Source organism: Vanessa atalanta, chromosome W (assembly GCF_905147765.1).
Source record: "Vanessa atalanta chromosome W, ilVanAtal1.2, whole genome shotgun sequence".
NCBI classification, from domain to species: Eukaryota; Metazoa; Arthropoda; class Insecta; order Lepidoptera; family Nymphalidae; genus Vanessa; species Vanessa atalanta.
In genome coordinates, this window is record NC_061901.1 from 9,197,014 (window position 1) to 9,209,308 (window position 12,295).

General features: G+C 35.8%; 1 protein-coding gene and 1 pseudogene across 1 annotated transcript; one reads left to right on the top strand and one right to left on the bottom strand.

The window, feature by feature from the left end:
• Window positions 1–2,519: 2,519 nt before the first annotated feature.
• LOC125075664 lies at window positions 2,520–4,763 on the top strand (annotated as a pseudogene).
• Window positions 4,764–7,918: 3,155 nt separating this feature from the next.
• LOC125075665 (piggyBac transposable element-derived protein 3-like) lies at window positions 7,919–9,960 on the bottom strand (the record flags this gene model as incomplete). Its single annotated transcript, XM_047687374.1, has 2 exons — window positions 9,489–9,960; window positions 7,919–8,109 (listed from the first exon to the last, which is right to left on the bottom strand). Coding segments are annotated over exons 1-2 (618 nt in total), but the record flags the coding sequence as incomplete, so codon positions are not given.
• Window positions 9,961–12,295: the final 2,335 nt, after the last annotated feature.

A 12,295-nucleotide genomic window follows, 5' to 3' on the forward strand; every position in this document is an offset into this window, starting at 1 on the left:
AAAGGAATTACGTTAAAAGTAAATATTTCTACTAAATAATGTCTCTTAATTCGGTATGCCTTACGGCAAAGGCCTCCTCCAATTCTTTCCACTGCTGCCTGTCTGCTGTTGCTCTGGTCCAAAAGGGTCCTAGGGTCAATTTTAGTTATCTTCCCATCTTCTAACTTTGCGACTTCTACTCCTAACTCCATCTCTTGGGTACCACACTGTCACTCGTTTGCTCCATTTTTCTATTTTACAGCGAAGCATATATCCAGTCCATCTCCATTTAAGTTGATCAATTCGTAAGAGTATGTCCGTTAGTTTCGTTTTACGCCTTATATTTGCACTTCCTTCTTTATCTTTCAATTTTATACCTAGCATGCTCCTTTCCATGCTTTTTTGACATTTCTCCAGTTTGTCTCTATGTTGTTTCGTCAGGGCCCAGGTTTCACAGCCATATGTGATGCAAGGCAGAATACAGACATCGAAAGCTTTTTTCTTGATCTTTAAGCTCAGTTCCTTGCTTTTCATAATTTCTTTCAAAGCCCAATATTTTTTCCACCCAATCGCAATTCTTTTGTCTATTTCCTTTGACATTTGATCACTTGGAGATATTATCTGTCCAAGATAGACGTATTCTTCTACATATTCAACTTTTTGTCCATTGATGGTTATATCTGTAGGTACTGAGTTTGTCATCATTTTGGTTTTACTTGTGTTAATATCAAGACCTACCATCTTACTTAAGCCTACTAGGGTTTGTACCATGGTCTCCAGTACCTTAGGGTCTTCTTCCAATATAACAAGGTCATCTGCAAATCTTAGGTGACTCAATCGTACTCCGTTTATATTCAGACCTAGATGTTCCCACTCCAGTTGTCTGAACATTTGTTCAAGTACTGCTGTAAACAGCTTTGGTGACAGCGGGTCACCCTGACTCCCTTTTCAATTCTAAAGACATTTCCTATAGATTCTAGTCGGATACGCGCTTTACTTTGTCTATAAATGTTTTTAGTTATGTTTACATAGGCTTCATGTATCCCCTGTTCTTGTAGACTTTTCCAAACGTATTCGTGCTTGAGGCTGTCGAAAGCTTTGGAATAATCAATAAAAGCTAAGTATATAGGTTTCTTATATTCATTGTATTTTTGTATAAGTTGTTTGATTGTATGTATGTGGTCAATTGTACTGAAATTTTTTCTGAACCCTGCCTGTTCCACTGGTTGGTTTTCGTCAAGCCTGAGAGATATTCTGTCTAGAATTATTTTAGCAAAAATCTTATATACATTTGAAATGAGCGACATAGGTCTGTAGTTCCCGATGTCATCTTTTGAACCTTTCTTATGTAACAGTATTATATGTGATTCTGCCCATTTACTTGGAATTATGCCTGTATGTACTATCTCCTTGAACATCTGTGTTGGAATTGGACTTATTTCTTCAATGGTACCACTAATTAGTTCGTTAGTGATTCTATCGGGTCCAGGAGCTTTTTCCATCTTCTGACTTTTTATAGCTTTTTCTACTTCCGATTGTAATATTTCTGGTATGTCTTCAGTGTCTTGGGTGCTATAATTTTCTGTTTTATATTCTGTATCGGGCAAGCATATTTCTGTTTGATTTGGGCTGTGTTTTTGACATAATGACCTATAATAGTTCGTTGCTATATTTTGGATTTTGCTGCGGGAAGTGGTTGATAGTTCTTTACCTTTTAGTTTTATTATCCATTCTTTTCCTTTTTCTCGAAGTTCTTTGAGTGCTTTTCTTGTACCTCCTGTTTTGTCTATGTGCTTCTCTATAGTTTTGGTTCTTCTTTTTATCCGGTCCCTTCTCATATTTTCGCGAATCTGTTTACTAAGGTCTGAAATTTCTTTTTGATTTTCTTTCTTATTCTTCTTTGATATTAAGTTCCTTCTTTCTTCAAGAAGCTTCATAGTTTTTTCGCTTAAATAGGATACTATCGGTTTAGTTGTTTGATATTCTGCCTGTTCTTTGAGCTTGGTTTCTATTCTTTCGTATTTTTCGTTTAGATCCATATCTGAGGTTAGAATTTCCCTTAGGTCTTCTATGGTATCTTTTGAGTCCCTGTTTTTACTCGTGTTTTTTAGGTAGTGCATTAGAATTGCTTTCGGTCTAGGCTTTTTAAATCCTCTTTCATTTATACAGCTCCGTACCATGCGATGGTTAGTGTTAAAGTTTAGATTTTGTACTACTCCCGTGTCAGTAAAGGCCTGTAGATTATTAGTTATTATGTAGTCAATTTCGTTTCTAGTCTTTCCATCTGGAGACACCCAAGTCCACTTGTTTTTAGCTTTTTTGCGAAATTTTGAATTGAGAATTGTTAGGTTTTGCTCAAGTAAGAATTAAACTAATTGTTCACCGTTTTTACTTCTTTTCCCTTTGCTATATTTTCCTATTATATGATCTTCCCCTGCTTGTTGTGCGCCTACTTGAGCGTTGAAGTCACCCATAAGCACGATATTGTTTTTTTTAAATATTTTTCAGTAACTTCTGTCAATTTTTCGTAAAAGTTTGATATGTCATTTCTGGTTGCTTGTTCTGTTGGTGAGTAGACTTGAATAACTGTCCAAATTTTTGTATGTCTTGGTAAATTAATATGTAACACAGCTATTCTATCTGATATTCCTTCAAACCCAATAATTTGGTTTTTAAGTTTGACCTTTATCAAAAATCCTATTCCTCTATATCCCGCTATTTCACCTTTATGGTATATAATATGGTCTCTCTCTTTCTTCTATTTCTTCTCCTAATCTGCGCATCTCACTTATGCCCAGAATGTCACACTTGATGTTTTTTATTGCTAGCTCTAGCTCGTGCAAACTTTCTGGTGTTCGCAAGGTCCGTGTGTTTAGTGTACAAATGTAAAGACTAGTTCGTTTGAGTATATTTAATTTTGTATTACATTCAAATGTTGTTTTAGTTGATGTATTTGATATATTTGTTGGAGGGTGTTGGTCAACTTCCCCCATGGGGACCAGCCGGCTTGGGGTGCAATTTTTAAAATTTTCATTTGTGTTTTCGTTTATCTTTGAGTTTTTATGTTTATATGTATGGGGTAATATATAGTTTTTTTCTAATGGGTGTATTTTTATACTATCTTCTTCGGTCTTCCGGTTTCTGGTGTTCGTTGGTTGCTATTGTTTAACAAGTCCCGATGTTGAGTGCGACCTGTTTTTATACATCCGGTCAAAAGCATTTATTTTATTGATTTTAGGCTGCGCGTTCCCTATGTCATTTGTTGTTTTTGGTGAGGTGGATTCTTCTCTCTTCCTTTTATCTCGTGAGACAACATTATCATTATCATATATATTTATATGTAACGTATGTAGGTTATATATATTTTACATTAGTATGTATATGTCGGCGCAAACGCTTTAAATTGATTATTTAATCAAGTTATTTCTAATTAATTTGTGTTGTTATTATGATGTTTGCTATAAAAAGCAGTGCGACGGTTGCTCGGGGTTCATTCTTATTCGAGCCGTCGGACTGTTCAGACGAACGTTGTGTCCTGATCGATTGTTGAATAAACCTATTATTTTGCTGAAATAGTTTTATTATTTCATTGCAAAATGAGCCATCAAGATCATGTTGGTGAAAGTGACGTCAGCAATGCTGACGTCACGCTTTTTAAAAATAACCCTGGAGAAACTTCTTCGTCATCAGAAGTGGGATCGGAACAAGCTCCGATCTCAGCCAAATCCTCATCAGCCGCGATTCCACCTGTCACATCAGGATCACTACAAGACTACAAGACAGAACCATATTACGACGTGCTGTATCTCTAAGCACCACACACCTGCCTGGTGGAAATGCCGGAAGCCATGGCTCCAATAAATCATTCATCGGCTCCAAGACCCAAGACCAATGAAAGGACGTGCCAAGATGTGGATAGATGATTGGTTGATAGCCACATCTTCAAGGAATCAACCATCTAAAGCCAATATCCAGTCATATCATTGATCGAGTTGAAGACCATTTATAACATTGACTCCATCAGGGTACAAATACTGTTCTTTGTGGTTCATAGTACAAACCTCAGTATATTAATAACATCAGATGGTACCAAACTGAAGCACCAACCGAAGATTCATCATGTGAGCACTACTTTATCCAATTGAAAAACCAACGGAAGCTTTCCAGATGATTCACATAGATATCACGGGGAAATAGTACACTCAAGATGACCAATACGCCAGGAATCAGCCGAGCAAATGGCTATGTGGAAAGAGTTGTCGCTACACTAAAAAGCGCTTTAATAATAATCAAGAACTATGAGACCGAACAGTGGCACAGTGTATTGGACTAACTACAGTTGGCAATGAATTGCGCCATGCATCGAGTAACTGGAGTTGCGCCGCTCATATTCATTACGCAAAGAATACATTGCGTAGCACTTGAGCTTCCTGGTCGTCATCAATATCCAAACGGTCGACATTGAAGCGCTAACAACACAAGTTCAGCAACGAATGACTCGGAATATAACGGAGAACGTTTCAATTCCCACAAAGCTAAAAATTATTATTTTCAGCATGAAGATTAAGAATCCACGTAATTAAACATTACTTGATCTGACTAATTCAGTGAGTATTTTGAGATTTTCAGGTTTCATAAAAAAGACGAAAGTGCAGACGATGGTCGGCAGAAGGCGTCTCCGACAGGCCGCTCGTGATCAACTTCGTCGTGCACCGCAGCCGGGCGACCAAGGTACCGTGTCGGCGGAAGAAGATGCTGAGATTCTTCAGTGCTGCCACAACTGATTCCGATCCAGTGGTCCACAAAGACGAGCACTTATCATCGCATTAAAACTGTGAGGCAAAATTTACTTACTTTACCTCTCAATATCTACGAAAGTGGTACCTTTGAGCTAGTAATGTGCTACCATTGTGCTATAAACCACGACAATTCAATACCATTGAGATACCTCATGCAACCGTAACTAGACACTTACACACCGGCTTTAGATTGGTACCTCTGAGCTGGTTGTGTTTCCACTGGCCAAAATCACGGATCCTTGATGTATCCACAGAGAACCATGAGATACCGTTGAAAGGCCTTGTGGAGCCGTGATAGACATGTATTCACCACAGATCTACCAGAATCTTTTACATTATTAAATGACCTAGACATTATGACAGTTATGAGGGGTACTCATAAAATCTGCCCATACTTATTACAAAACAGGTGCATGAGAGATTTCTTTGTGTACTGCTTTTACAAAACTATTTCAAAGACCAACATGTGTAGCTTACAGATACCTGCTTCAAAAATCATTTTCTTGATTCTCAGATTTCAAATCGCACAACGCAGGCAGGTGCAGAGCACGTACCGCCTGTCAGAATGGCCGTGTCGGCGCAAACGCTTTAAATTGATTATTTAATCAAGTTATTTCTAATTAATTTGTGTTGTTATTATGATGTTTGCTATAAAAAGCAGTGCGACGGTTGCTCGGGGTTCATTCTCATTCGAGCCGTCGGACTGTTCAGACGAACGTTGTGTCCTGATCGATTGCTGAATAAACCTATTATTTTGCTGAAATAGTTTTATTATTTCATTGCAAAATGAGCCATCAAGATCATGTTGGTGAAAATGACGTCAGCAATGCTGACGTCACGCTTTTTAAAAATAACCCTGGAGAAACTTCTTCGTCATATACTATTAGTCATTATTCTCTTTTATCTTGAATATTATTTTATTTTTATTTTTTGCACTATCCTGTTTCTGCTTTTGCAAATCCTTTCACCAAAGGTTGTCTGTTAGAGATTGCTTTTGCAATAAGACCGCCTTTGCACGCTCTTATTTTCTTGTCTTTGTTGTAATTGTTCTCTTTATTTGTATGTCCTTTTATTGTGTGTGCAATAAAGTATTAAATAAATAAATAAATATCTTCTTTTATTACTAATTTATCGTACTTTTTAAACGCAATATGACCTTTGCTTCTTTGTTCCTTTAGTTGGGGTAAAAGTTGTCGTCTCTTTTCTAATACTTCGTTATCAAAGTCTTCTGAGACAAAGATTTTTTTAGGCAGCAGTTTCTTGTGACGTAATATGTATTCTTTTTTCCAGGAGTTTAACATGTTTACTAAAATTGGGCGTGGTTTTTTTCCGACTTTTCCAATACGAAATGCTTTATTTATATCTTGATTAAAAATTTCAATGCCTGCATCTTTTAAAGTTTTTGATATTTTTTCTACTATATTTTTGTTTTCTTTTATCTCCTCAAAGCCATAAAATATCAAATTGTTGTCCCTTTTACTCAATTCTAGGCGTTTTACTTTTGCGTTTAACGTCTGTACTTCACTTTTCAGTAGTTTATTTTCTTCTATTATTGGTTGAAGTTTTTCTTCCATCTCTTTCAGTACTGCTTTAGTAATAGAATCAGTTAAAGTTACGGTTTGTTTCTCCATCTCTAGTTTTATTTTCGAAAATAAAAGTTCCATTTGGTTATCCATTTTTTTATTCTGTTTATTTTATTTTTTTTTGTACTTACGTATTTATAATAATATTAGATATTATTATTATATTTAGATATTCTTATTTATTTATTATTTTTTTTTTGTATATTTTTTTTTGGGGCAATGTATACGTTTTTACAACAGGATCCCAGAAAACGTTCAAAATTATTCAATTATAAAATTCAAAAGAGTCGTTAAAGAGCGTTTGTGTGCTAAAGGATATTACAACACTAATGACTTTTTAGTTGACTGCACACCTTGGGAATGAAATGATCGCCTCCAGGCTGTTTCAAACAACTAAAATATACTTATCATTGTACCTACATGGAAAATGGTTAAAAAAAAAAAAATATATATATCCCGCTGAGTTTCTTTCGCCGGTTCTTCTCAGGTCCGAGGTGCTAAATTCCGAACCGGTGGTAGATTTTTGACAATCAATAAGCAAGTGCAAACACTTCTATATTGAATAATGATTTTTGACTTTGACTTTTGACTTTGACTTTGACTTTTGTATTTTTTTTTTCGGTAGAAATTATAATTTTTACTTGGCAACCCAGGAGTGTTCAAAACGGAACGCAACTTTCGTTTGCCGAGGTTGGTATTACTGTATGTTAAGTCAATCTAGTCAATGACCGTTGAATGACAGTTCGGTTTGTGTATTGTAGGGTTATCACAGTAATATCGGCACTTTTATAGCAGTTTTCGACACTTTTTGTGAAGTTAAGTCACTCGTATTCGTTTTCAGGCTTTTATTGTTTGAGCACTTGCACTAATTTAAGCTTTTATGACGTATTTTACCAATTTTATGAATATTAATTACGAAGCACTCTCAATCGCGTCTACACTTGTGACAGAATAATGAAACTCAAATTGATAATAAGAAGAAAATAGAAGAATGGACCCTGAAATCTCTTCATGGGGACACCGTCACGATATTAACTATCCTAACGTTGACAAGAATGCGTCAAGCGAGTGGTTGAGCCGAGGTGAACTTTTCCCAGAGACGGAAGGGTGTATGATAGCCATCCAAGATCAAATTATAGAGAACAGAAATTACCAAAGATATGTAATTAACACGTTCCCTGCGCCATCACTTTCAAAAAACTTTCAGCTGGTGCTTTGGAGACCTAAAAGATCTCCAAACTAACCTACCATTTGGTGCGTTTGAGACCTAATCGGTCTCCAAAAGATACAGTTATCAAAATAGTTTATATCTTCCAAAAAAACAATCAAATATATTTAGAAGTTTTGTGGGTGAAAGATAGCCTGTTGCTTTATATTTTGCTAGGTTCGCACGCAGTTATGACATTTGAATAAACTACAAATACCAAAAAAAATATGATATCGATTGTTTCTCGTACCGCAACGGAAGATAGTTCAATATGTGTAGTAAGTAGTGATGGGAATAAAATAATATCTCAGTTGTCGATTCAAAAAATTTTATTATAATAATTATGGAAAGTGTTTTTCATTAAAACATGGTAGGCACATTGATTGCTTGCATTGCGCGCAAATGGTAACAATTCTTTTAGTTTTTTTTGAAGCGTCAGTGCTGTTTAATGTGCGTCGTAATTTTTCATAACAACCCACACAACGTCTTTTTTTGTCGCCACGTTGGAAAACATGGTCAGTACATCTTCCTTCGGGTAATTCTGTAATAAAGTGCATTGTATAAATAAACAGCATGCAACCATGTCAGTGAAGTAGGTAAATGCGATAGAATCTAATTTTATTAGTTTCGTTATTCGAGTGTCTTATTTCTATTTTTGTCTTAGGCTGTTGTTGCTTTAAAAAAATATACGGAGGTATTAAATGAAAGCTGGATGTCACAGGTCTCTTGTAAGTTTACTATAACTACGTTTTTGTTTTAATAACCGAAATTTAGGCTACCAGAAACTTACCAGAGAAAGATGTGAACCCCCCCCCTCTCAACTCTGTGTAGAATAATGCTTACATAATTAAAACACTCTAGCATTAGAGATAAGTAGCAAAGCCCACCAGAAATGCTACTAAGCTAAGACAATCTCAAAAACAACCAAAAATTTTCAGGCATTCAACAGAAGAAGTAGGTACATAACGCGTTTCAAACACAAAAAAAATAAAAACCACATAATATCGAAAAAAAGGCAGGCAGATGTTAGTTGGAAATAAAGTCTCCCCTCTTTAATTTATGTTATTTGAATTGTATTCAAGAAGACTTTTGTTCAGTTAACTCGAATGATAAAGTGCATAATATGCTCAGTTTCATGCAAAGCGTACTGCAGTTAGTTGACGATGCTAAGCTTACGCGTTGTCTGGAACCATTACCTAAGTTTCTGAAGAGATTTTAGCTACCTTACTGAGTAAGAACAGTTTGTTTTCTAGAACTGTTAGGTATGTTGACCACGGCAATATTCTGACACGACCACGCTCGCCATCGGATTTATCCGCATACCCTTGAACCTAAACGGTTATGCTTAGAACAAATTAAGATGTGTTTCCTCAAAAAAAAAATTGACTACAACATGATACCTACTCTGCAAAAATGGTGAGAAAAACGCAGTAGGTAAGTACACAAGTATGTGTCTAGTATTTTGAGCGCTCTTAGGCAAGAAAGCTGAGATGGCCCAGTGGCTAGAGCGCGTGCTTCTTAACCGAGAAGTACGGGTTCAAATCCAGGCAAGCACCGCTGAATATTCATGTGCTTAATTTGTGTTTAAAAATTCATCTCATGCTCATCGGAGAAGGAAAACTTCGTGAGGAAACCTGCATGTGTCTAATTTCCTAGAAATTCTGCCACATGTGTATTCCACCAACCCGCATTGGAACAGCGTGGTGGAATATGTTCTAAACCTTCCCCTTAAAGGGAGAGGAGGCCTTAGCCCAGCAGTGGGAAGTTACAGGCTGCTGTTGTAGGCAAGAGGGATGGTGTAGTGTATCTGCTTTACATTAGATATCATGTCACAAGAAACCTGCAGGTTTTATATACACGCTTGTTGTCACACGAGTTGTATTAAAAATAGTAATTTGTGCAATAATAAGTTAATCATACCTGTTCCAGAAAATTTTCGGCCTCCGTATGTTTCGATTATTGATTCTGTGAATTCTTTTTTTGACATTTTCTTGTCTGTATTTGCATTGTATATTATCCATGCGTTTATGAGTGCAGTACCAAATAATAATTCCATCATCACTTTCCGATACCACTTTAGACCTCGTCGTAAAGTAGTATAGTATACCGACATTTGATCTGAGTAGTCTATCCCTTTTTTATTATCATTATATGTTAAAATGCACAGTGGCTTTCTGATCATTTCATTAGTTCTCTTATGTATCTTACCTGTATCTACTAGAGACGCTTTATGTGCTTTACAGGAAGTTATCATTGAAACTTGGCGCTTATCGTGCCATTTAATAACTTTCACACCACTAGGCAGCATTATCCCTTCAACTTCGCCTTTTTTCAATTTTTTAGACATAAATTGCTTGGGAAGTCCTCTTCGGTTTGATCTTAGCGTGCCACAGTAAAATGTTTTCTTTTCTAAGAGTTCCTCTACTAAATCAAGAGAAGAATATAAGTTATCGGCTACTAAAACTCGTCCTTCATTTTCTAGACCCTCTATGAGCTTCATAACTACATTTTTTCCATGGTTCACTTCTCTGCTATTTCCTTCTTTCCCTGTATATACTATGGTTTTAAAAGTGTAACCCCCAGGAGTACATAGTTTATATAATTTAACTCCATATTTATGCGATTTATTTTTGATATATTGGCGAAAAATAAGTCTTCCGCGCCAGGGAATCATTGATTCGTCTATCTCGATAAATTTTCCTGGAGTTAAAATATCTCTAAAACGATTATTTAACATATTAAGTATTTGTCGAATTTTGTAGAGTCTATCTTCAGTATCATTTCTTTCATCGCTGAAATGCCAAAACTTTAGAAGCAAGATAAATCTATCTCTTCCCATGAGAGAGCATATATAATCATTTCTGTAAATGGATTTCTTTGACCAATAATCGTGAAAATGTGGAACCTTATTTAAGCCCATCGTAAGTATGACACTGAAAAACTGACGCATTTCATTTGCATCTGTAGGTTTCCAAGCTTTAGAGCGTGATTTTGATGAAATTTCTTTTTCTAATAAATATTTATCAGCGTATTTATTAGTTTCTTCTACTATTTTATCAATAATATCGTCAGTTAGAAACAAATTATAAATATCGACGGGCAATTTATTATGAATAGGTACATTTGTCACGCTATCAAGTATGCTCTCATCGAAGCTCAATACGTCATTGTCGGGAATGTCAATCCAATCTTTATCACCCCCAAGCTCTCCACCCTCACTTTCTGATATATTTTCAGACATATTATCTTCATCTTCACTTATTATATCGGATGAGAGATTTTCACCTGTATCATCATCACTTCCATTTGAAACGATTTCTTCTATTTCAGTATTGGTTGCTTCATCAGTCTGCGTCTCCGGAGCGTCTTCTTGTATTTTTTCGTTTTCTACGTCCTGATCTAGTTCTTCCACTTTTTCATTTTGTATTTCTAGACTTATATTTTGCTTATTCTGGTCTTTTTCTCCTATTATATTATTTTCTTGTTGATTTTCAGTGTTTCTCTCTTCTAAATGTTTTTGTAAATTATTGTTCAAGTTGCATTTAGACGTTTTTCTTTCTACTTTTTCGTCATAAGTGAGCGCATTATCCTCAAAAGTATACTCAAAAGAAAATCGACTATTTTTTGTATTACCTGTGGTTCTTCTATCCTTTATAGTTGTTTTAATCAATTTTTGCATACTGCTTTCATTAAATTCTAAAGGTAATAAGTTCGAACATGAAATATTATTCAAAGACGAGCACCTACTTGATGTACATAAAGCATTCAATGAGGCAGGAGAAGCTTTAGCATTTGTGTTGGATGTTTCTGTTAGCATTTGTGTGCATGAGCTAGAAGTAGATAAACCACTATGGTTACGAGAAACAGTACCACAAAATCTACGAGTAGGTGTCATAGGATCAGTAGGTATAGTAGGTGTAGTATTCGTCATCAATAATGTGGTATTATTGTTACTACTTTTTGGACTGGATATCGTATTCTGAAGCACACTAAATCGTTTTCCAGTACATGGGCTGATATATATATTATTTTCATTTCTTAGCTGCGTGTGCTCCAACGTAGAAAGGTTCATCATTTTCTTTTTAGGGGCTTCAAATATTTCATAATCAGAATCACTGTCATTATTAGCCAATGGAGGGCAAATTTGAAAATTTTCCAAAATTTTTATTTTACTGGACGATGCAGCAGTATAATCCGGCGTTGATTTTTTGTTGGAAATTTCACCAAAATTAATAGATTTTTTACACTTTTTTCTTTTAAAAGCACTCATTGTATAAAAAAATTATAATCAACACGTAGGTATATACGCGAGTGTTATTTCGCAAACGTGCGCGCGACCTCCCACGTCGATGCTAGGACAACACTAAAACGAGTCACGCAGCGCCCGCGCCCCCCACCTTCACTCTCTTGCGTCTACGAGGCGTACGATTCCACGAGTACCGACATATCTCCTAACGCAAGGAATGAAAATAATTACAGTACTGTGCGTTAGGGATCTAATCCATCTCTAATTTTTTTTTTAATGTCCTTGAATTCATCTTTAAGTAGGAAGTAAATATGTATATTTGTCCTACTCATACCTAAAGAACTTTACACGTTAGATCCTCCCGCAAGGAGTGAAACAACACGATTATGTTCAACGCACAATACAAAAGTCCTGCAAGAGATCTGATAGATCTCGTAATGCAACGAACGTGTTAAAATACTAAATTTACCTACTGATATAT